At 42.1% G+C, this 25,478-nt stretch overlaps 1 protein-coding gene across 4 annotated transcripts in view; it reads left to right on the forward strand.

The window, feature by feature from the left end:
* Nucleotides 1-25,478, forward strand: part of LOC135414032 (fatty acyl-CoA reductase 1-like) — a 135,692-nt gene that overhangs the window by 100,314 nt on the left and 9,900 nt on the right. For all 4 annotated transcript variants that reach the window (XM_064654277.1, XM_064654279.1, XM_064654278.1 and 1 more), the window contains exons 4-9: nt 2,037-2,216; nt 7,175-7,352; nt 8,629-8,673; nt 14,504-14,622; nt 17,226-17,293; nt 23,315-23,486. In XM_064654277.1, coding sequence (XP_064510347.1) covers nt 2,037-2,216; nt 7,175-7,352; nt 8,629-8,673; nt 14,504-14,622; nt 17,226-17,293; nt 23,315-23,486 — 762 coding nt within the window. The remainder of the gene's footprint in view (nt 1-2,036; nt 2,217-7,174; nt 7,353-8,628; nt 8,674-14,503; nt 14,623-17,225; nt 17,294-23,314; nt 23,487-25,478) is intronic.

Raw genomic sequence — 25,478 nt, forward strand, 5'->3', positions numbered from 1 at the left:
ATCTTGAGCCATGTGTACAACATGACTCAAGATGTAAGTACCAAAGCGTTGTATTAATAGCCATAAATGTTCTTAAATCAATACACAAATAAACACGCTTTAAAAATATGTCTTAATGGCATGAAACATCAAAGGGAAACTATGTTTTAATAAGGAGGATAGCTAGAAAGAAGTTAAAAGTTTAAATGGTCATCAGCTCAGAGGAAGTGTAGAAGCTATTTAAAGACTGATTGCATGTGATCTGTTAAAATCTCTCCAACAGAACAAGGAAAATCCAGTGTGATTAAATGGCAAAATATGAGAAGTTGTTCAAATCAAACTATTCCTGTCTAAATAACAAAATACATCAGATGGGTAAAATTTCTAGCAAGTGAAATGTGAAAGCACAATATTGCTACTCATAAAAGGATTTCAAGCAGCAACTTGACAGTAACCAAAAAAAAAAAACCCTATTTTTTAAACATGGCAGAAGTCCAGAGATTACCACATAATATGTAAAGCCAGTAGATAAGGGAGGTGAAAAAGCAGTGTTATCAAGATATGAGAAAATCAGCAATCAAGAAACTAAGTGAATTACTGGCATCAACATTTAGAGAATTATCCAGATAGAACTCTTGAGGGCAGAAACCTCAGAAATTTTGTTATATTGAAATATTAGTAGATGCTGGTTTAAGATATATATAGAATAAATAAAGAGTTAGAGGGTTAGATGATACTCCCTTAGAAGGCTAAAGGAACTCTGAACATCTCAGCAGAAATCCATGCTGGGCCTGTATTATAAGCACAGTTCTGTTCACCCCCTCTCAGAAGGGATGCAGTCAAACAGAAATGTACACAGAAAAGTAGCTTTCATATGAAGGGTAGCTAAAGTACAAGTATCCATCCTGCCAGAAGGGCAGAAGGAAATAGAATTGTATAGAAAACGCTATTCTTTAACAGAGGCATGTAAAAAGAAAAGTATCTCTGGGTTTAGATAATGTGATCCAAATATTAATCATTCTCTTAGCTTCTGTTTGCATTTCTCTGGACTGTTTACAGTTTATCTTCAAGGTAATTAACTTTGTTAGTATACACTGTACTTGATAGCTTTATTCATAATATTGTACATGTTGTTGAAAGCTTCTACTCCTGGGCTGAACAGATTGCATATTCCTTAACCTTGTCCCTTCTGTGCAGGAAAGTGTCTCTCTTCCAGTACAAAGTGTGCAGCAGAGTTGTACATCTATTTGCTGAGATCCATTGCAGATAGTCTCTAGGACAACTTCTATCTATGCTGGGTGCTTGAAGGTCAATCTTGCTAATTAGGACACTCTCATGTGCTTATCAGTTCTCCACTCCTGGGGAATTTAAGCTGTTATCTTTAACTGTGTCTTCTTTGATTAAGAATGGCTTCAAACTGAAAGAGTAGGTTTAGAGTGGATATTAGGATGAAATTCTTGGCTGTGAGGGTGGTGAGGCTCTGGCGCAGAGAAGCTGTGGCTGCCCCATCCCTGGAAGTGTTCAAGGCCAGGTTGGATGGGGCTCTGAGCAACCTGGGATAGTGGAAGCTGTCCCTGCCCATGGCAGAGGGGTTGGAACTGGATGATCTTTAAGGTCCCTTCCAAGCCAGGCAACCTATGAATATGTTTTTCTGGGCCCAAGGATGTTTTGCTGCTTACTGAAACCATGTGTTTATCTAGTCCCTTAAGGAGAATGTGGAATGGGTACCAGAGGAACCACAATGCCTCAGTGGTTAGAAATAGTTGTTCCACGAAGGGGCGGCAAATATGTCAGATTTAGAGATGTTAGTGAAGTGTTAATTCTGACCCTTCAAATTGAGTAAAAATAAGTGAGAGATATTCCATGTCCAGAACAGTAGAGCCAGCAGCATTGCTCTGAAAGTTGGTTTAGCCCTCACATTTCACTGGTGCTTTCTGCTCTGCTGTGTCCACTTCTCTCAGAGACTTCCCTTTCCTTCATGGGGTTTGGATAAGGCTCAGTCTTAGCATATTCCTTCCAGTGAAACGCATTTTGTTTGCTTCCCCTGCCCTCCTCAGACACGCCCTGCAGCTGAATGTGATGGGCACGCAGCGGCTCCTGGAGCTGGCCCGGCAGATGCAGAACCTCGAGGCCTTCATCCACATCTCCACTGCCTATGCAAACTGTGTCCGGAAATGCATCGAGGAGATCATCTACCCACCCCCCGCCGAGCCCAAGAAGCTCTTTGACTTAGTAGAGTAAGTAGGAACTGCATCACCCCACTTTGCAGACCTGTGAATGTTCACACCACCTGTCGGGTGGGATTTCTGTTCGTAGTTGCTGTTACTGCTGTTTCTTTGTGGTTTTTTAAAGACTCTGATTTCATGAGGGTCCAACATTAAGTTCTGCACACAAAGGAGTGTATTTGCTGCCAGGAATGGAGTTGCTGCTTTCTGTAACATGCAGCCCTGTTGCTGCCTTAGAAAGAACTGAATTTTTGCATATGCCTTATATAATTTTTTTTTACTCTTCAGCTTCACAATGTTGTTTTCACTCATTTCAAAAATCCTGTGGTATTAAATTGGAGTTACATGGGGATGAGTCAGAAACAGGCTTTTTTAGAGAATTCAGTGTGAAAACCAGAGAATCATTAAGGTTGGAAAAGACCTACACTGAGATCATTGAGTTCCAACCTGTGACTGATCACCACCTTGTCAATGAAATTATAGCCCTGCGTGCCACGTCCAGTCATTACTTGAACACCTCCAGGGATGGTGACTCCACCACCTCCCTGGGCAGCCCCTTCCAGTGCTTAACAACCTTTCCATGAAGAAATTCTTCCTGAACCTCCCCTAGTGCAACTTGAGGCACTTGGAATCCAGGACTTTGAGGGAACAACAAAAACTCTTGTTTAACTGAATTTACCAAAATGAAGAATAATTAGAAAGAATAACAAAATCAGCTGATAAAGGCCCCAGGAAACATTCCCCTTTCAAGAATTTTCCTACAGCTGTTAATGTGTTTTCATGAATTTTCTAGTGGTATTCCACTTGGGTGCTATAAGCAACTGATCTGTGAACTAATTAACACCAAGAGCTGGCATAAAATCTTTCTTCCTGATTTAAGGTAATAGGAGATGAGATTAATTAATGTCCACCAGGAGAACTGCTAATTCCTTATTAAAAAAAAAAAATAAATGTTTGTCTAAAGAAATTATTTCACTGCCTAAGAGCTACTCCAGAAAATTTAGTACAAACCAGTATTTTCTATTTGAATTTCTCTAGTGGCCCATATTCTTGGATATACTTACTTCCAGCTAGTAGTCATCTGTCATTTATCATTTATTCAGTAAGTGAAGCACAATAAAAACATAAGAAATGCCCTTATGCATTAGAGAATGGACTGCTTGGCCCAATATCTTGCCCTCAACAGTGGCACTCGGTATTTTATATTTAGGGTAACTACACCAGCCTGGATATTGCCATGGAGGTTTCATGGAGCTGTCAGCTGTGATTCCAGAGCTCTTGCAGAGCTACAAGTGCCGGTTCTGAGCTCAGCAACCTCTAAGACCAGTTTTGATAGACTGCTTTCCCCTAAATGCACTACTTAACCTTTATTTACAGTGAAGCTAATCTATCACCTTTTTGCCTACTGCCTCAGTTTTACAGTGTCCCTTGGAGTTCATCACTGTCACTGTTACATTTCACTGCCCCAAGAATTACCATCACTTGGAACTTTGAAAACAGTTGGAGTTGATGTCTCAGACAAAAAAAGACTCCAGCACAGGTCTGATTGCTAATCAGAAACGTGCAGAAGGACCTGGCTACCTCAGAGGTTGCTACTTCAGCTGCTTCATATGAGACCCTAAGAATTTACTTATCATAGCTTGCATGTGCAGCAGAGAGGATGATATTTGAAATGACAAAGGATGGGTTTTCAGATGTGTTCTTTGGTAGTTCTGTTTTCTTAGCCACATAATTACAGATGAATTTTCTTAGGGTTTTTTTTAATTAGATTTTTAATTTTTTTTTACTGTTTTTCCTACATCCCCTACTCCAGAATCTGACCAACTTCTGGTACTTTCAGTGGGACAGAAATCACAGTGTGCCCTCAGCTAGGATGGCATCTGTTTCCTTACAGTGTTTACAGGGAGCATTATAGTTGCTCACAGCAAAGACACCAGGTGGGCCTTGTTGGAAATCACTCTTTCCAGGGTCATTGGTTTGGCAGATGTTCTGCAAATCAAAGGCAGTGGATGAAAGAAATGCATGGGGCTGCAGAGTGTGAGAAGGAGCAGGGAAAGGTTCTGGGGTGTCATACCATAGGCAGAACGGGATTGAGAAAACTATGAGGTTCTAAAGGGCAGAGGATTGCTTGGAGAAAGCAAAGGAAGATGAAGCAGGGTTGCAAGAAGATGGGAGAGATGCACCTTTTATTACTCATCATGTAAGTGAAAGAAATAGTGTGTGGATGTCTGGGCACAGAAGGTTTTAGAGAGAGGAGATTAACAGATACCAAAATGTTACCTTCCAAGTGGAGGGAGGGGGAGCAGACGAGGACTTATAAACTGCTTCAAAAAGCAGGGGAGAAATACAGGTCATGTTTTGCATCAACCAGCTGTGGAAGATTCCTTTCACAAACAACCCTTGTCTTAAAGTGTTCTTCTGCAAGTGCATTAAGAGGGATAATCATAGAACTGGGTGCAATAACAGATCCATTTAACGACACTTTTGGCCGTGCACTTGATATATGCTTATGATTATTTATTCAGCTGAAATCCCAAGTAGGACTCCCAGCTGTTTCTTTTTCTGTTTTTATCCTCCTATTATATCTTGGGTTTTCTGTATTTCGATATTTAACCTGCAAGTAAAGCCTTGGGCTTAAGCTGTGTAAACCAAAAGTCACACTTCTAAAGTGCTGCCAGGCCAATAGGGGAAACATATAATCTGCTGCATCAAGCATGGTTTGCCTTAATCTAAAGCTGAAGGAAATCAGCTTTGAAGGGTGTGCTGAGGTAAGGAACACGGCACACGGAGAACTGTAGGCTGAAGCAGAACTGGTTTTGTTATTGCAGAAATTACGGATCAGTCATCACTTACAAGAAACAGTCGTATTAATGCGAAGTGATTAACACAGAAAGTTATGTTTTCCTACAGCAGAGTAATTTGGTGCGTGGAGAAGTTAGCAATTGTTTGATTTGCATCTTTTGTATCTAGGGGGCAGTTGCAGCAGTGAGCAAAAGTAGTGGCTTTGTGAGTTGGCATTTCAAAATCTTCAAAGTAGGTCACAGAAGGGTAGGAGCGTTCGCCTGACTGAACTGTCAGCTCAGCTCCTGTGATGGCAGTGCTGGTGGATCAGCTCACCTGGCAGGATGGTACCCTTGAGACAGGTCCTCTTGATGACCACTTAAAATAATGCAGAGACCTGAGGGAAGGATGGAGGCAAGGGGAAGTCGCTTCTCCTTGTGTTTCTACACCTGTCCTTGCTTTGTGAGAATGAACACCTGTAAGACCATATTATTAAATTAAAAAAGTAAACAAACAAACAAAACCCCAAACACAAAACAACAGGGGAAAAAAAAAATAGAAAGGAAAAAAAGACTTGTATGCAGCTTAATCTGAGTTCCCAAATGAAACAAGTCTTCCTCGAGGCTCTGCAGAAACAGTCACCTCCTTTTGGTAGGCTGGTAATTATTTACTCAGCAGATTCAAACAATGGCAATTTAGCTGAGACCCTGAGGTTCAGTGGCTGCCTGAACAGGCTTTCCAGATTAAGTCAATATTATGTGCTGCTTTATAACCTCTTCGTAAACTTCAAGTAAAACTTCATATTTTATGGTTAAACACTTTTCCTGCTTTGTTTCTTAAGCATGGGACCAGACTTGCAAAGGAAAGTATTTGTGCCTCCATACTGCTTTTTTATTTAAAAAAAAAAATTCTATATATTAAAACTGTCATATTCTTGTTAACTCATTACAAAACTGAGAGATTCACTGAGTTCAACCCTCCCCTGCAGACTGTTCAGCAGTTTCAGTGAATCAATGTTTTCTCATGCAACAGTTTTCCTGTAATATTTCCATCTGTGCCTAATGAGAGCCAATCTGAAAAGTGCTGTGCCACCTGAGCCACCAGGTGTTTGCAGGGTTAAGTTGATGTGATCCAGTAATTCTTCAGGTGTGACAATCTGCACCATATTTCTCTCCCACTGACCTCTGCCTGTTCCTGAAATTCAAGACAAGGAGGGGTGAAGTGAGGATCTGCAGGAAGCAGTATCCTTGCAATGCCCCTGGGAAGAGGGCACCCATTCAGACTGAACTGTAAGTCCGTTGACTTAATTACAAATTGGATTAGAGGAGCTAATCTTTGATTCTGTGGTGTAACACCAGACTGCTGGAAGCCTGTCGGGGATTGGCAGCGGTGTGAGGGCTCTGGAAGCACAGCCAGTTCCTGTCCTTTAGACCCAGATGCTGGCAGGACCTGTGAAGTCCTGATGGTGTGCCAGGGAAGAGCCTTAGGGATTTAGGCCCCTGCTGCAGCGCCAGGGTGGTAAGAGCTGCTTTTTAAAAGGTATATGCGTAACTACTTCTGATGGATTATGTACTTGCATACCTTAAACAAAATAAAAAATATTTGGTGGGGTTCTTTTGCTTTGTTTGTTTTTTAAAGCACCATCAGTTTCAGTGTTTGCTCTGTGTGAACAAACCCCTGGAAAACCTGTAAGAAGGAACATTAACACTGTAAATTGTGCTGCTGGAATAATATCCTTGTATTATGTTGTTCCAGCTGTTGAGACCTTTGTAAATGCTACGTGACCAGGTAACTCAGGGCTACCCAGAATCTCCTGAAATGTACTTGGGAGCATACATTGTGTTGGCTAAGGATGAGCACTACCTAGTGGGATTGCTTGGCTGGAGAGCTCCATCAGGCTGTATTTATGTTACAGATTGCAGTGAAGCATAAAGCATGCAAGAGATTGCTCTAATTGAGATTGTACAGGTACCTGGATTTGAGCTGGATGTTGCAGTGTGAAGCTCACCAGGTTTATTTTGCACCTTGAACACAAAAATAACCTTTCTCCCACAGAGCTGTTCTAACTCCAAACCTTAAGTGGCTTTGACCTCTGTTTCAGGTCAGGATTCCTGTCTCACCAGTCTTTCTTGCCAAAGTCTTTTCTCTCTCTGCATGATGGATAATGACATTCTCCTTGTTTCCTACAGGTGGTTGGATGAATCCATCATTCAAGACATCACACCCAAGTTGCTTGGGGAATGGCCCAACACTTACACCTACACCAAAGCCTTGTCAGAATACCTGATTCAGCAAGAGAAAGGAAACTTGAACATTGCTATCATCAGGCCATCCATTGTGGGAGCCAGCTGGCATGAGCCTTTTCCAGTAAGTATGGATACACCATTCCCTACCGAGAGCCTTTTGATGCAGCTGGGGCTGTTGTACTGTCAGGAATCTCCCTCCACTTGGGTAGCAATGTCCACTTGAGAAACAGCTGCTCCAGTTCATAGGAAAACATGGAAGAGGTGGAGAACCTGTGCTGGAGTAGAACAGCAAACCTGCTTCAGCATCTTCAGGAAGGACTCTTGTCTCCAAGTGAAAAGAACACATTTAAGCAATAATGAGAGCTGGGATACTTATGGTGCAAAATACTGGACTTGCAGCTGATTGTTCAGACACACAGGGGAGTTTCTGTATTCGAAACATGAGCTCTGAGGATCAGTTGTAGTCCTGATACATCCTGGTTTGAGTCTTTCCATGGTCTACTCAACCTATTAGCACCCTAGACTTCCATGGTCCTTGAAAGCATTGGATGATGTTATGTGCAGTTAACTAATATCTCTGGTTTATGTTGGTAGTCATTGAGTTTGCCGGATTCGCACTTGAGTGGGCCCGTTGCAGATACAGATGTCAGACACACAGTAATTAAATGCAGCTGCACTTTTGGAATGAAATCATTCATTAAGCTAAATATATACTGGTAAGAATAATGTGCCCTCACACTGCAGCCAAATTGGAAAGGCAACATAAAGTCGCCTTTGGCTTCTGTGCAGCCTGAAGTGTGCCAGAGATGGCTGAGATAGAGCCGAGGCTCTGGGCCAAGCTCCCCATCTTGGAAAGGGAGAGGGAGCTTTGTTGGGTGTTTCAGATACCTGCTCCTAACTCCAGCTCCCACAAGTGGCAGCTTCCCTGACTTGAAGTAGGATGGGTTTCAGAAGTGGAATGGTATGGTTTGGTTTTTTTTCCTTCCTTGTCTTAGAAATTAGCTGGAGTAACCAAATCACTCCGTGACATTGGCCTCTTGTCTGTGGAGGGTAAATAACACGCTGACTGTTTTCAGCAAGTATGACAGCACCAAGACACTGTGGTGTTTACAGGCAGATTTTATTCCTGCAGCCAAGAAATAGGAAAGAAGTGGTTTCTAAAAACAAGCTTAGATTCTTGTTGTTGATGGGTAAATTGCAGACAGAACGAGGTGTCCAACAACACATCCCCTGGTACTGGTTGGTGTCCTGGCAGCTGTCCCAGATGGGCTGGCATCCATCTAAACTGGTGTCTCCTTGCTGCTTTGTCTATGCCACACCATTATAGCACTGTTTCAAGCCTCTGTAAGCAACATGTCATTGAAAGAGACACTAATCATTCTTCTTTTTTTTTGCAGGGTTGGATTGACAACTTCAATGGGACAAGTGGAATATTTATTGCGGTAGGTCTAGTTACTACTTAAACTCCCCCTAAAGTAGAGTTTGATGTACTAAAAGAACAACTTTAACACCACCACTTAGAAACTGTGTGCAGAAAAGGGTAACAGCAGATTTCTGGATCTGGTAGAAGGATGTCACACACTTGCCATACATCTGCATGCTTGTAGGACCCAGAGGATGGTCTGTTTGTGCTGAGCTCGAAAAAGAACATTGAAAGAATACATGTTGCTGCTTCACTAAATGTTAATTGCAGTTCTAAAAACTGAAGAAACTAAAGGTTTGGGCACATTTGGCCAAATTTCCAAAGAGAAGGCAAAAGATGCATTTTTGAAACTAGGGTAGTTCAGAGATGTCAGAGCTTGAATCTCTTAATACAGCTTTATTTTCCAAACCAGATTCCCATACCATCAATACAAGGCAGCAGTATTTATCCTTTCATCTCTCTCTGTATGTATTGTTTCCCAATCCACTGCTATAGTTTGTTCCCCCTCCACAGTACCAAAGATTCTGAGTCCCACTTGCCATTGCTTTGTACAGGATTTCTCCTGGTGCAGAGTACACTTAAACAATGTGTGTGATTGATTCAGACTCTGCCAGTGACTTGAATAATTCACTATATTGTTGCTTAACTCTGGTGTAAATAACTACTGTGCAAAATGGTGAGGAACAAACCATAAGGTAAATAAGAACTTGACAAAATATTCCCTCTAATATCAAGGTAATCATTCCAATTTAATATATGATAATAGTAAAGTTGCATACCTTTTCTCCTGCCCTATAATTATTTTTTTCTGAAATAAAATCACTGCCTTAGGTCTACCTGTCAATGCATGATGCTGCATAGCTATGGGCAGATATTTTTGTTCGTATATGATTTGTCCAACTTGATTACTTTTCAGAACTATATTGTAATCAGCCCGGTGCAGCATATAAAAGGATTAGTAGTCTGCAATCATAGGAGGGAAGAATAAAATCCAAATATCATTTCATTAAAAACTCTCATTTATACCTGAAGTAGAGCATAAATAAAACTGTTACAGTTACTGCTGGAATCCACAGGACAAATTAGTGTGTATAGCCCAGCTAATGCTTTTATCTGAAACCCCAGTACACATTCCAGAGGCATTCAACAGCCCCAAACACATCTCTTGTGGTCACAAATTGTTATTGGCTTCTATTCTTGTCACAGTTTCTTTAAAAAAATTATTACAGCCTTTTATTTATTTGCTGATCACTCATAGATCTTGCACTGCCTCTCTGCTCTGCTCCCAGCGTCTTGTGCTGTTCTCTGGGTTCTTTTGTGACAATGTCATCACGATCAAGAATGGTTTTGCAGTTCCTTCGTTCTGCAGATCCACTCTTTACATTTTCATGTGACAGGTTCTAACTTTCGTAATGACATGAATTTTGATTTTTTTTTTATTATTGTTATTATAACTTTTGAGCATTAAAGATGTCTGTCAAATAATGGATCCAGAATTGGTTTGCAGGAGAGATGTTATACAAAAAAAATTCCATTGCATTTTCTTTATTCCCCACAAGTGAATTGGCTGAGAAACAAATTACAACAGCTGGCTGCAGGCTGTCATAAGTGTATCATATGCCAGTACATTTATGAAACACAGACCAAATTCATATGCTTTCAGCTGTAAAACAAGCTGATAAAATCTTTTGTCATTTAAAAAGCCTCTTTTCCCCCTTTGTTTTTTTGCCTTTAATCTGCCAAGGAGTGAAAAACACCTATTGGTTAAGGATTTGGAAATTTTGCTCATATATCAGTCTTTTTTAAGTACTGTCCACTTTAGGAACTTACACAAGAGCTTAGGAGGAATTTCTTTGCTGTGAGGGTGGGGAGGCCCTGGCACAGGCTGCCCAGAAAAGCTATGGCTGCCCCATCCCTGGAAATGTCCAAGGCCAGGTTGGATGGGGCTCTGAGCAGCCTGGTCTAGTGGAAGGTGTCCCTGCCCATGGCAGGGGGTTTGAACTGGATGATCTTTAAGGTCCCTTCCAACCCAAATCTTTCCATGGTTCTATGATAGATTTATATGGTTATCCCTTGTCACTCTTACCAGTACCTAATATTTGCTGTTCTTCAAAACTAAAACATTTTCTAGCCCTGCTAAATGCAACAGCAAACCTGCTGTTGGTTTCAGTTGGGCCAGGTTCTGCATGCAGATGCCAGCCTGTATCTTTAGCTCTAAATTAACTCCATGGAAAGTAAAGATTATGAGATCCTAGGGTCAGCGTAGGAAATAGCTTCCCTTCCTTTTTATATAAAAGCTTCGACCTGCACTGAAAGATTTGAAATAGAGATGGTATTTTTTGGCTCAGGATTGAAGCTCTGAGGTTTTTCAGTATAGGAGATAAGGAGACAATGAAATTCATGTCATCTGCACTAAGCTCTTCAGTACTGAAGTACGATGTGTAACTACATTGAGGCTTAACTAGGAAAAAGACAAAGAACAGTGACAATAGATGCAGTGTGTAGAGACCAGGTTGTCTGGAATGTTTTCTGGAAGGGAAAGGTATTTATTATTGGGGACCCAAGAGACTTTTGGTCTTTGGAGTGGGGGCAGGATTAATTAATAAATACATAAGTTAAGGTGCTTGGATCTGGTGAATTGGTTAATTCCTGTTTGGTAGTTTAAAAATGAACCCTTGAATATCTGAGTTGTGCATTAGTTTGATTACCTGAAAGTTGTGTCAGTACAACCAGCTCTCTTGGCCAACTGTATTTCAAACTGCAGTTGTTAGACAAGTAGCTTTATTTGCCTTAATTAAGGATGGGAAAAGCAGAAGGGAAGTGTTTTAGTGGTTTGATTTTGTGTATTTGAGTTGTTACCCCATACCAAAATACTCACTTTCAACTTCTAACCCAAGCTCATCCTACAGGGAGAACAACGCCCAGATTCAGATTTGGTTCAGATGATCTTGGGCAGAATCTGAACTCCAAACTTTGAAAAGACTTTTTTTCCTCACTCATAATATTTAAGTCTGATCATTTCATTCTATTAATAGATGCATTTCTTTTAAATATTCATGAAATATGGGAGCCCAAGTTGTTCTTGATAATCTAATTATGTTTCTTTTGCCTACAGTTTCTCCAGCTGCGGTGGGGAGCTGTGTTGATTGAAGAACAAAATGAAATCAATTACATTTCTGCTGGAGTGTAATTGAGGCATTTTGTCTCACTGTTCCATATTACTTGTAAAGACCTTTCTCCCTGCAAGGCAGTGGAGCTGTAGGGCAGAACTGGTTTAATTCGTGTTCTGGACAGTGACTGGCCCCAAAGCACCTCATCTGGGAGGCTGTCCAGAGACATCAGGCTCTGACTGGGAAATTATTCTGGAGGCTTCAGCTTACAGCAGCTTCTGTTTCACTAAAGAGAAAAAAGTCAGCAACTATAAACAGAAATCAAGCCATATCTGATAAAGAAGTACCAAATAATTTTCAATGTGAGAAGTAACTCAAAACACTTAAACCCTGATGTCTTTCTTAAAAACACAACATAAGAAATCTCTAAATCATAGAAGCATGGAATGGTCTGGGTTGGAAGGGACCATCCAGTTCCAACCCTCTGCCAAGGGCAGGAACACCTTCCACTATCCCAGGTTGCTCAGAGCCCCATCCAACCTGGCCTTGAACACTTCCAGGGATGGGGCAGCCACAGCTTCTCTGGGCAACCTGTTCCAATGTCTCACCACCTTCACAGTAAAGATTTTCTTCCTAATATCCAATCTAAACCTACTCTCTGTCAGTTTGAAGCCATTCCTTCTTGTTCTGTCACTCCAGGCCCTTGGAAAGAGTCTCTCCCCATCTTTCTTGTGGTCTCCCTTCAGGTCCTGGAAGGCCACAATTAGGTTACCCCAAAGCCTTCTCTTCTCTAGGCTGAACAAACCCACTTCACTCGTGTGTACATGACCATCACGTGCTGCTCTGAACACATCCATCAAATGTCCTCATTTTGAAGGCCTAGGAAAGGACTTGAGTGTACCTGTGAAAATGTGATAGTTGATCACACAGTGGTCTCTAGTGGGCATGTGTTCGCAGCAGTGGAACATCCATAACTGACCTTAGTTGCCCCCTTTGTTTCTTTTTGCTTTTTGTTTTTCCCCTTGAAAAAGACAGTAGTAAGAACACAAAAAAAAAAAAAGTCATAGTGAAGTTTCAAGTCAAGATGTTGTCTAAGCCTAACTGTGATATTCTGCTTGGGGCAGCAGAAGTTAATGCATGACAGGGGTTGAGGAGGATGGAGTGAGGCCTGTGGGGAAACTTCCACTGTTACTCTGTCAGAGCCCATGATCCCTCTGCCAGATGCACCAAGGATGAGATAGGACTGCTCAGGAGTCTCAGCTCTTGAAAATTAAATCAGTCATAAATGGTATTCCCTTACTTGCAAGCTATGAAATGTAACAAACCCATCTGATTATAGAAGGGGAAAGGAGGAGGAGAGGGAACAACAACCAAAAAGACCCAAATAGATTGAACACCTCCCAAAGAGGGGATGCAGTGTCCATTAAAATCCACCAATGACCAGTAGACAATGGCATGTGCTTTACAAGTTAATAGCAGGTCTTAAAGGCTTTTTTAATCACTTCTTTTTTTCTCCTCAAACTTTAGGCAAGGGTTTTTGCATGACTAGGCACTTCCTGTCTAGTTGCTGTAGAAAATCTTGATCTATTTTATAATTAAATTGGAGTTTCAGATTGAAAGGGAAAAAAAAAAAAAGCTGTAACATTCCTTTGCCCTGACTTTTAAATATTGATGGATCTGAAAAGCATATTCCTTTGCCCCTTCACTCAGTCTTTCCCTCTGCTTTTGCATGGTTCTAAATCATAAGAGCTTTTTTCCTTCCTTTCCTCACTAGTGCTTTTATCCTCTCAGCTTTTTTCCTGGGTCCTCAGCTTCACTGCATTATTTCCCACATGAGAAATAACATGATTGCAGCCTTGACTCTGCCGTGGGGGGTTTCTTTTTTCATGTGCTCTGTTCAGCCCTCATACCTGATGCATCAGGTGAAGTTCCTTCACCCCATTTCACCTCCACATTCCAGTATTCCTGAATTGTCCTCTCTGATTCAGCCTGCCATGCTGTTGCCATCTGTTGCCATGTCTCTCCTGTGGAACCTCCAAAGATTCTGAAGGTCCCCACGGGAACCCCTTGATAAGCATTCAGATTAAATACATATATTTTGGGGAGCCTGATCCCCTGAAAAATGCACTTCCAATCAAAGCAAAATGAAAATTTTCTGTTCCTGCCTACTTCTCTTTAGTTGTCAGTGCTTTGTATTTTTCGCTCATTCCTTTCTTGAGTTTTGTTGGGTGGTGAGCTCTTCAAGGCAGGGACCGTATCCTTCAGCTTAACAGACACAGCTTTGGAAAAGAGGAAGGTGGGAATACATCCAAAGGAAAGGGAGTCAACATTTGAAAAAAGCCTATTGGTGTAATTTCCAAAGTGACTACTTCCTTTAAAGGAAACTCAAACCTCTGTCAGCCTGTCATTTAAGGAAGTGTACCTTCAGGCATCACTGGGAATTTTACATCAGTAAATTCAGATGTATTTCTTTGCTATTAAGTCAAATTAGGAGTCACAGCTTTCCTTGATACATAGCACAGCTGTCATAATATTCCAAACTTCCCCTGAAAATGCATAGCCACGAGATCCATGTGAGATCCATCTTTGTTGTCACAGAAACCAAATAATCTTCTGCAGCACGTGCCTGGCTTGAAAACCGCCACCATGACTGTCCGTCCTCAGTCCACGCTGATGAAATCTTGCCAGTGAAATCTTACCACAGACCGAAGTTGGTGACTGTTTCCCTCTGTTCCACAGGCAGGCAAAGGGATCCTGCGGACTGTCATCGCCAACAACGAAGCGGTGGCCGACATGATCCCGGTGGACGTTGCCATCAACCTCACCCTGGCAGCAGGGTGGTACACTGCTGTGCACAGGTGGGAAGGGGCTCCTGGTTTTGGCAAGACATGGACACTTACAGCCTGCACCAGCACTTTTAAGGGAACCCAAAGCTTATTACAAACCTGTGCAAGAGCCTGGTTGATTCGTTTTCTGGTTCGCGTTTCCTCCCCTGGGTTGGCAAGGACTAAGAGTGTAGAAGAAGCAGTAAAGGCAGGTTTTAGAGCCAGGAAAGCTCTAAAGCTACAGGTGAGACCTGTTTCTTGGTACAATCTAGGCTTAGCTGGCAAGTCTGTCTCTCAGAAGTCTCTTTTCTTAAGAGCTTTGCAGCAGCTGGTTTTTGAGCCTCCTTTCTCATTGAGTCGCTTTCCAAGTGTCTTCTAGAGTCTCCTTGGTAAAAATGCTGTGCATGTTTTCCTTGGAAAACACTGCACTATATATATATATATATATATATATATATATGTTCTGGGCTTGTATGATAGGTTATGTGACCTAAAAAATCTCCCTTCTTTGCGTTGAGAAGGATATGTATAAGTGACATTAAGGATTTAAAGAAATTCTGGCCTAACCTTAAATCGTTAGGTAGGAAGTGCTACCACATGAATTATTCTGGAGGTTTATGCAACTCTGAGAAATCAGGACCAGGCAAATAAAAGGCAGAAGTATTTTACTTTGAAAGACACAGTAAGCCCTCTGAGCTGAGGGTAGAATAGAAAAGAGCTACATACATTAAGCTAAATACAGGGATCCTAAAAGGACCTTGAAGGGCAGCTCACTGGCTCTTCAGATTTATTTTTGTCATCATTCTGTCCCCCTCCACCAGCAACAGACAAAGCAGCATGGTCTTGGAAAAATAAACACAGCTTCCCCTTGGGAAAAATAAACAAACTCCTCCCGACAGGCACACCAGAGAGGCTCCAGATAAAGTAATGCAACTGCCTGTCCATAAAGCTGGAAAAGGAGATGATCATGTGCCAATGGACTGTACCTCAGCACGAAGGGAGACTTCCTGGCTGTAGCCGTGGTTGGAGAAGTGTTGTTTTTCTGAGTTCTCCCTGGTGAAAGATACATGGTTTTAATCTGGTTCCCACACAAATAATTATCAGGCTAAAGGAGCAATTGCAGAACTTGAATTAAAGCTGTGGGCACAACCCCAAGGTCAGCAATCTTTGTAGAAAAATCGAGCCTGAACGTTGTGTAAATTTGATTTGTCTGAGACAGTTCTGGTTTTAGGTGCTGTCTTGAAGAATAGCATGTGTGGTTTAAATTATTTTTTCTTAAAATCATCTAACTGGAAAATTGGTATCCTTCAGGGCAGGTGACATTACCAACAGAAATTAGATTCTAAAAGTTAGCAGAGAATTGCAATCTACACTGCACAGTGTAGAAGCACTACAAAGCTCTAGAGTGCACCAAGGTCACTGACTCAGCTGGAGTGGGAAGAATGGAAAAAAAATCAACAGGGAGAGACCCCTCACTGGGAGCTGGGAAAATGGAGAAATCCTTGTTATTGCTGTTTAATGGGCCTGACCCACTGCAGTAAGTGGCAGTCTGTGCTCTCATTTCAGTGCACTTTCCATCAGGCTCTGTGTGTAGCTCAGTATGAGGTGAGTTTTCTCACATATCACAGATTTTGGCTTTACTGAGTTGCCATATTGATTTCCATAATGCAGTTTCCCACATTTAAGGATATGGACTCAGAGCTTGATATGTCCATCAGGCCTAACCATTCTGCTAAGGATTAGTCAAATATCATGATTTCAAAGTATTATTAAGAAAAGCACCATTAAAATTGTGCAGTATCCAAGTGCATTTTTCAAGTATTGGTGTCATCACTTGCACCCTTGGCAGGGCAGGCTTAGATCAAGAGAACTGTTTGACTAATTCTTGCCTTATGTCGAAGGAAGAAATAAAACCAGTATGATCTATGTTTAGTTCCACACCTCAAAAGCCAAATTTTGCTTGGTATGAAAATGAGAATTTTTTTGAAATTGATTGATTTCATAATCCCTACTCTAACAAATGGAGTTTAAAAGTTGCACAAATCATATCCATTAAGCAAATGATTGCAAAATACACAGTGGTCCTTCAGGTTGGCTTGGGCCAATTATTTATAATATACTCAGAGAAACTATTTTTTTTAAAAATCAGAAATTTGTCAGTGTGCATGCTTTCCTTATAATTTATATAGTTGTTGATGATAGATGGATTTCTTAAACCCCATCTGTCTTTATTAACTTCATATGCTTTCCAGAATCTGACTGAATCTTATCAAAACTTCATATTTTACACTGTATTTTCACCTGTGATTGCTGAAGGGTGAAGGTGTTAGACTCAAAATCCAGTAGGGATTCCCTAAGCGCGTTTGAATCCTGCTCACAGCCAGAGGTTTCTGGGGCTCTGAGCAACCTGGTCTAGTGGGAGTTGTCCCTGCCCACAGCAGGGGACTGGAACAAGATGGTCTATAAAGTCCCTTCTGACCAAACCATTCTGTGATTCCATGATGAAAAATGCCCTCTTCTACATTTTTCATGAGCTGGTGTTACTGTTTCTTGGGCTTTTAAATTTCATGCTCTATTAATAAACCTTTGGGTGCTTTTCTTCACATCTTAAAATAATACTTCTTTCTCTTTTCCAGACCAAAAAACTTGTTGGTGTACAACTGCACAACAGGTGGAATCAACCCTTTCTTCTGGGGAGAAATGGGTAAGGTCTAACTTAAATTGAGAACATCATGTTCCTCACAGTGTCAAACATCAACAGGATTCCCCAGACAGGCTTTGAGAAAGTGGTTTCCAGTATTTAGGTGGCATTCAGTGTCTTCCATTTGACTGCATGTGGGAGGCCCAGCTGCAGTCAGTGAGAGACCAGTGAGGAAAAGCTCCTGGTGCTGAGCATTCAGCTCAGGAAAACCTCTGTCCAGCTTTCATTGTGGACGTTATCATGGAACAACCCAGCAAAAAACATGCTTGGCTGCTCTGAGGTTTTAAAGTGGTTGTGAAAAGGAACTGGCCCCTTAATTCTGTGAGAAGCTGCTCTGTGTAGCCCTAACGGGACGGTTTTTCTGGTTGCTGGGGTTGCTGGGTTTTGGGTTCTTCTTGTGCTTTGAAATCACTTGGAGAATCACAGTGCCATAGAATGTTGAGGGTTGGAAGAGACCTTAAAGATCAACCCCCCTACCATGGGCAGGGACACCTTCCACTATCCCAGGTTGCTCAGAGCCCCATCCAACCTGGCCTTGGACACTTCCAGGGGTGGGGCAGCCACAGCTTCTCTGGGCAACCTGTGCCAGGGCCTCACCCCCCTCACAGTAAATAATTTCTTCCTAATATCTAACCTAATTTTCTCCTCTTTCAATTTGTACCCATTACTCCTCGTCCTATCAACAACCTTGTTAGAACCTTGATAATGAATGAAAATTAGTATATTATTGGCACTAGAACAGGTTGCCCAGAGAAGCTGTGGCTGCTCCATCTCTGAAAGTGTTCAAGGCCAGGTTGGATGGGGCTTGGAGCAACCTGGGATAGTGGAAGGTGTCCCTGCCCATGGCAGGGGGGTTGAAATGAGGTGATCTTTAAGGTCCCTTCCAACCCAAACCATTCTAGGATTCCATCATATTATGGAAGCAAAGTGGTTTTTCTTCCTCTTTCTGTGCAGAAAATTCTAAACAGAAATAACTAGTATACATTTGAGAAGGCAAACTTTGAGGTGACAGCTGTGCTTCAAGCACAGTTTGCCTTTTGATCATGAATTTTGTCAGTAGAAAAGATCAAATTATTTTCAAGGCTGACTTTTCTTCAAGCGGATGTGCTTCCAAGGTAGGGGGGAAAGAAATAGAGACAAATCCTGACACCCTTACTCATGCTGAAGCCAAGCAGCAGAATTTGGTCAGCTGTATATATTGTGAAATACTACATACACATGGACAGGGCCTGATTCACTTCCTGTTATGCATTCATTCATATCTTTGTGCTTTAAATACAGGAGGCTGGCAAATCACCACTGTGGTGTTCCACCTCTCAGCCTTTGCTTTGCTTTTGTCCCTGCATTATTTATGTGGCAAACTGAGTCAGCAGAGAATCAGACCATAACTGCATTGACAGAATAAATGTCTTAATCATGGTATTTGATCAAGTGGTCTAGCAGGGAAGAGGTTTCAGCCACTGCCCAAGTGCTGAGAACATCACACCAAGTTCCTGGCATTTTTACCTTTTTTATGAGAGATAAAATGCTGTGGTTAGTCACAGGTCTTCTGTGGCTTTTTCATGGGAGTGAATGCAAAGCTCTTCACAGGCTGCTGCTTCAGCAACAGCCACCATAGCACTGCTACCTGAGGTTTGCATTTCTTAACCTGTTTTCAGTGTAAATTTACTGGTGGAAACAGCAATGTATTAACACATTGTAATTGATCTTATTCCGTTTCTCTGCTTATAACTATGGATTTTAGGAATTAAATCATCTGGGTGCAGCAGAAGCTTCCATAAGTAGTTGAGCTCTGTGATGGGACTGAAGGCAAAATTTTCTCATTGGGTGACACTGTGGAGCTCTTTCTATCACATGTTGTAGCCACAGTTTTTCTGAGAGCAGCGTGATGCAGAGAATTAGGATGGAGTATTAAAGTGCAAAATTTTGCCTTTAAAGATGTTGCATGGCTTAAGAAATGAGCTGGGGAAAAATTTACTGCATCAGGATGACTGCAGCCATCCAATCTGAGTTCTCAATTCAATCTCTTACCAATTTATTTTTGATAAATAGACTTAATTCTGAAATCTTCTTTATATATGAGACAGACTTTCTCAACCCATCCATATCATTTTCTCTGCCTACTCACTCTTATTTGGCTTCTAGGCAGCCAGTCTCATGGCATGCACTTCCAACAGCCTTTCAGAGCCATCATCTCTCTTAAATATGCTTACCACTGAGAAGTCCAGCCCCTAATTCCAATCCCTAATTGGTCCCAGAAGAACCAAACTTCACCCACCTGTTCCCTCCTTCCCAGTGGGGCAGCATGTGCTACTTGAGTTGTCACCTTCTTTTGAAAGCCTGTTTCCAACTGTGTTTAGCTCTGTCAAGTTGAAATAATTGAGGCCAGGTCTCTACCTCCAGTGGTTTTTCAGAGTTTCTCTTTTAACTCAGTGTGAAGAACTGTTTGATCCAAACGCACCAGGAGACGCATGATCAGCAGAGGGAACAAGACTCCGTTCATGGAGCCTCAGGAAGCTGGACTGGCACAGGGTCTGCGACTGGTCATCAAGTGGAGGGTCATGAGAGAGAGTCTGGAAGCTGCTGAGAAACCAGGGTGGGGAATGGGAGTCACTTGGTGTAGGACTGAGTGTTTTAGTGCAAATCAGACGTGGGGTTTGCAGAGGGGAGGAGCTGGTGTACCTTGCTAGGGAAACCTAGACCAGGTCAACTGTAGGAATGACGGGTGAACCCAACAGAGTAGGGATTTTTCAAGGGGAGAGGAGGAAAACAGAGAAAGATCAGAGAAATTGAAACTGGATCAAGCTGAGGATACCCAGGGTAGGGAGCAGAGGTGATTGAGATAGAAACATTTTGAGTACAAATTGATGAGCTTGGAGGGAGGAAGGGAGGAGAGAGCTCATGCTGAAACATCCATTGCAAGCCAGTTCATTCTAGAGCTCTCCAGACACAGACAAGAGCTCTTGTGCTAAAAGGAATCTTAACTGATTGCTTTCTTTTCCAAATAATGCTATGCCTTGCAATTTTTTCCTCACTTTCTTGTTATTTTCCCTGCTGTTACAAAAATGGAGTCAAACAACTAAATATTAATCTGAAGAAGCATATTCTGCTTTGCTTCAATGCAAGTTTTGCTAGTCTGAATTTCTTAAGTACATTTTGCAATTCCTCCTCAAAACTAAACCTTCAAGCAGACTGTAAAATGGTGTTCAGAGTGGGAAAACTTACTTTCAATTTATCCTTGGCAGTCTACCTAGGCAAGACCAACATCTGATTCTCCCCCAGCAAAATCTGCCTTGTAGAGTTTGAGTTGTAGAATTTGTTGCTGCATTGTTGTGCTGTGCCCAAAGGGGAAAGAGCACCCACTCACTAAGTCGTTTCAGTAGCTCCTAGAGGGTGACATGTTTCTGGTTTGGGGTTTTCTCAGCCATCTGTCTCATTCTTTCTCTCCAAAACAAACTGTTGGAGCACAAGAGACTCGCTGAGCTTGCGAAGCTGAAACCTTTAAAGCAATTAGGAGGCAGAGCAGTTGTGCTGAGTCAGTGCAAGCCAGGGCAAGAGAGGCTCACAAAGAAAACTCCCACAGCATTAGCTGTTCCAAGTAACACAACACCAGTGTTTTCCCAACTTCCTCCCAGTAAGTCTTTCAGGTTGGTCTCACTGATGACTTCTGTCCATTTCAGAACAAAACAGCTTTCATTCCTGACTTCTAAAATTTTTCCTGAGTTTTCAGCAGGTGTCTCATCTGCTCTTAGCATATGTGCTTCTTGCACCAAGTACTACCACAGCATAGTACTGTAGCTCCTTCACTACATCTATATTTTCTGCTACAAGCCTTAAGTAACCAAGATGACAAGGGTGTTGCTGATTTGTGTGAATTTGGTGTATGGCTGATGATCTGAACTGACAAGGGCTGTGTTTTCCATGTACTGATTAGCTCGCTCTTGCTATCCTGGCCAAAGATGCAAAAAATGCAAAGAGAAAAGTGATGTCTTTAACATGGTTCCAAAGGGAAACCTTCTCAACCAGTTTACAGCTGAAAACTACATCTGCAGTATATTAACATCAGGATTTGAATAAACAGAGCTATAAATATATTCTGCAGGCACTATCAAAATTATCACCATTTCAGAAATATCAATGGTTCCCAGGTAAGATGATAGGTTTCCATTAGGAAACGATCTGACCAAATGAAACTAAATGAACTTAAATATTGATAAGCCAATGAGAGTGTGTAAATAACCTGGGATATAAAATGCCTTTTGGAGAAACTTCCTAAAGGGGAGAAGCAGCAGAGTTTATGGGACTGCTCTCCTGACCCATGAGCAACTTGGACGGGCAGAGATACAAAGCCTGCTCCAACCTGGGAGCAGGTCTCTTTGTGTTTAAGCCAGGTGTGACTTTATCGAAGTGTAACTCTTCATGCAGTGTTTGGACAGAAACAAAACTGCCAAAAGCTGGGCCAGGACAGTGCCTTCCTTCCCAGCAGCCCATCCCAAACTGCTTATCACCATCCACCTGCCAGGAATAATCACCTTTCCAAACCTTCAGTAACACCACTTCAGCAAGCCCTCCCTGCCAGCTACATGGGAAACTTTAAATAGAGGGGTTTTGCTAATCTTTGGTTTTTTGGGAGAACATGCTACAAAGATTTCTGTACCACAGCCCACAAGACAACCACAAGATAACCACATCATTGCAGTGTGGGAACAGAAGGGATGGCAGTGAGTTTTAGCTATTCAGATACATGATGATTTGCAAGAGAACCGGTCTTCAGCTGTTAAACTTGCAGCGCACAAGATACAAAAGCAGTGAACTTGCACTAAAATTAAATTGCTTTATTTTAAAAGTCTTTGGTGTCTCAGCATAGCATCTAAGTGGCTAACAAGTTGCTGCTGCTTAGAAGAAGTACAGCAAAAGTCACTGCTTGAAATGCAGTAATGAGCAACCACAGACACACGTGAGTCCTGTCTGAATGGTATGACTGAAATCTGCTTATCTGAGGATGATCTGGATGTTTCTTGTGACTTGCAAATTCTCATCTGATTTTCTATTTGTAACATGAGCTTAGAGACTAAACTATAATATGAGCACAGATTGATGTCGTTAACTCCCGAATCAATTTTTTAAGAAGTGAAAAAAGCCCACATATTCTTCTTCCTTGAGCTGACTGGTGCTCAGGAATAGGAGCACCATCTGTTTATCAGTCCCTAGGATGATAGTCTTATATTCAACTACTGCAGTTCTATTAAGCCTCTGCAATATGCAAATGCCCCAGATATGCACATCTAGATGCCACTGTGGCACTGTGCCATTGCAAGAGCTCAGAATCAGACACAGCATATTTTGTGCCTTAACATGCAAAGGGAAGGGAAGATTGCCACCCTATCCCTTGTTTTCAAGATAAGAGTGCAAGTCAATTTGCTGCCTTAGAGCATCCAGAGCTCTTTTTGAAAACAGGATGATGTATCTGTTGTTGTGGTTCAGATGTGGTTTGAAGGGATATAATGAAGTCTTTTTAGATGCAGCACCCTGTGTGTGTAAGTGACCTGTCCCTGACTCAGATGAACACAGGCATCAGCCCCTTTGAAAATCTGATTAGAAATTAAATGTCATTTTTTTTTATCCTAGCAGATCAAAGTGTGCTTTCAGTGATCTGAAGCAATGTTAGCACTTACCAATTTCTTTTACATCTGCTGCAGGTGAAAGCAGAACTGCAGCTCCTCGAAGTAATTCAGGCTACAACTGCCTGCTTTTCCTCCTTTATGTTTCGGTGTTTTGATGAGGTTTTTGTCTGCCACTGTTAAGTCTGGAGTATGAGAAGTATAAGGATTGTGTTTCAAGTAGGCAGTAGATGGAGTCCTCATGCCAGAAGGGACAACGAGATGATCTTGTCCAAGCCCTGGTTCCATGGTTCAGAGAACTGTGGATTGAAGGTGTTCAGCCCAGTAACTTGGGCTGTACCTCGTGCTGCCGCGGTTGTGCCCAGCTGGAGTGATTCTGAGTGAAATGCCTGTTCCCTTACAGGGCAGTACGTCATGTCCACGTTCAAAAGGAACCCTCTGGAGCAGGCCTTCCGCACACCCAACACTCACATGACGTCCAGCTACTTGATAAACCAGTACTGGATCACTGTCAGCCACAAGGCACCGGCCATTCTCTATGACCTGTACATGAGGCTCACGGGGAGAAAGCCCAGGTAAGAAAGGATGCCTTCAGCCTCCTGCACGCCTGCCACTGTGGTGGAGAGCAGATCTCCAACCAGTGATGAGAACTGGCTGCCTCAGCCTGGAGTCCTTGATTGTCTTCCCATCTCCTTGCCTTGAGGAGAAGAAAGAAAATGCATGGCCGTAGCTAAACACAGCCTAGGATTCCCACCCTTTCCACCACCTGGGGAACAGCACATCTTTGAAACTCAGTTTTACATGTTTCAGACATTCCCAAGGCAGGAAGACTGTCCTCTGTACAGCCAGATCGCCACGACTGCAACTTCCCGGTGTGATTGCCTCTCTCTGTCATGACCTTGCATAAGGACTTGTGACTGGCAAGGTTTACAACATTCCAGCTAATAATTTTTTTCCCATAAATCAGCTGCATAATTAGCAATTTCCAGCACTGGCCCAGCCCCCTGAAATCTAGGAAGAAGTTCTTTCTGAAAATTATTAAATTCTGAGTTGTGTTTAGGAGGGCAGCTTCCCATTACAGGTGGTATTTGAGCCTTGGCAGTGTTATGGCTTGGAGGAACAGTGATATTCCTGTCCCATGTGCGAGGAATCCTCGTGTAAGTAACGTAACTCCAGAAGTTGTCCTCCTTTACTCCCTGCCACCACAGAGGAAAATTTATTGTGCCACGTGAGAACAGCATGCCAGCACTGTGTGCATGTCAGCTGCTCTTGTGCTCCTCTGCTAGTTAGAAGCTGGATTCAGCTGTTTGCAGGGAATTCCCTGGCTTGTGTATTGCTCTCATTTCTCCCTGCTGTGAAGGGAAACTGGTCCATAAAAAGACTTCCAGTTATCCAGGAGGTAGGCATTATCTTAGCAATAGAGCTAAACTGAAAATGAGCAGGAATAGGCTGGAATCTCCAAACTCTGTTGAAATGGGCAGCACTAAGAAAAAAAGCACTGCCATTACATCTGACATTTCTTTTCATAAAGCTGATTGGCATAAGTAACCAATGGACATTGCCCACAACACTGTATTTAAATGTCAAACAGACCTCAACATGATCTTCTGAACTTTAAGGTTTGCAACTTGAGCAAACACAGCCCAGCAATGAAAGTGGGAGTTCACCAAGTCTGTTTTTTTTTAACACAATTCCCCTTTTCTTTTTTATGCTCTACTTAAGGTCATCCAGGTATTGCTGGAATGTGGTAGAAAGCATAGTAGCAGCTCATTCTTTCTCCTTTTCCCAGCTAACTAAATATCAGACCTTTATGGTGTAAGGGCAGTAAACCACATCAAATAAAAACAGTTGACTGAGTCACTGAACCTGTTTTAAAGTTTCCCTTTAGTTTTTCCCTCTGCTTCAAACAGAGCACCTAGGCTTAACTTTCTTCCCACTTGTCACTCCCATCTGTTGAAGTACACGCCATCTTCATGGCAGTTTCTGGAATCCTTCCCATGACCCTATGCCAGATTTGCAAGCAGAAAGGAGAGATTTCTTTGCCAGGACCAGAACTCAGGCTTCAGTTCTCCACTGTGTCCATGCTCAACTCATCATAAGGTGATGGGTAATCATATGGATTAGGTTATCTGGGAGCTGGTTATGGGTTTGTAAGTCTACTGTATATTCAGGACCAGCTGATGACCTTCACTAATTTGAATTACAGGGTAGTTCAGAGGAACTGGGCTGTAGTTCCTCCTTTAATTATCACATGTTGTACCCTGTCTACCAAAGGGTAGTTACAAGAGTCATCTCCTCCATTTTTAGACTTCTATATACAGCCTCTCCTGAGAAGTTTATTTTGGATGTAACCTTATTTCACATAAATTGCCAGATGTTGAGCAAAACTGCCCTAAATAGCTTACTGTGGGTGCTGCACATCCATCCATGACTTAGAGCATAATGTGGTTTATAACATTAGTAGTCTCCTGGGAAAATCCGTCACACCTGAGAATCTGCTCTTGCAAGGCTCTGTATGGGAGAAAATAAAGAAATCATTGATGTAAACAGTTTTCTAGAAGACAAGA

Source organism: Pseudopipra pipra, chromosome 5 (genome assembly GCF_036250125.1).
Source record: "Pseudopipra pipra isolate bDixPip1 chromosome 5, bDixPip1.hap1, whole genome shotgun sequence".
NCBI lineage: Eukaryota > Metazoa > Chordata > Aves > Passeriformes > Pipridae > Pseudopipra > Pseudopipra pipra.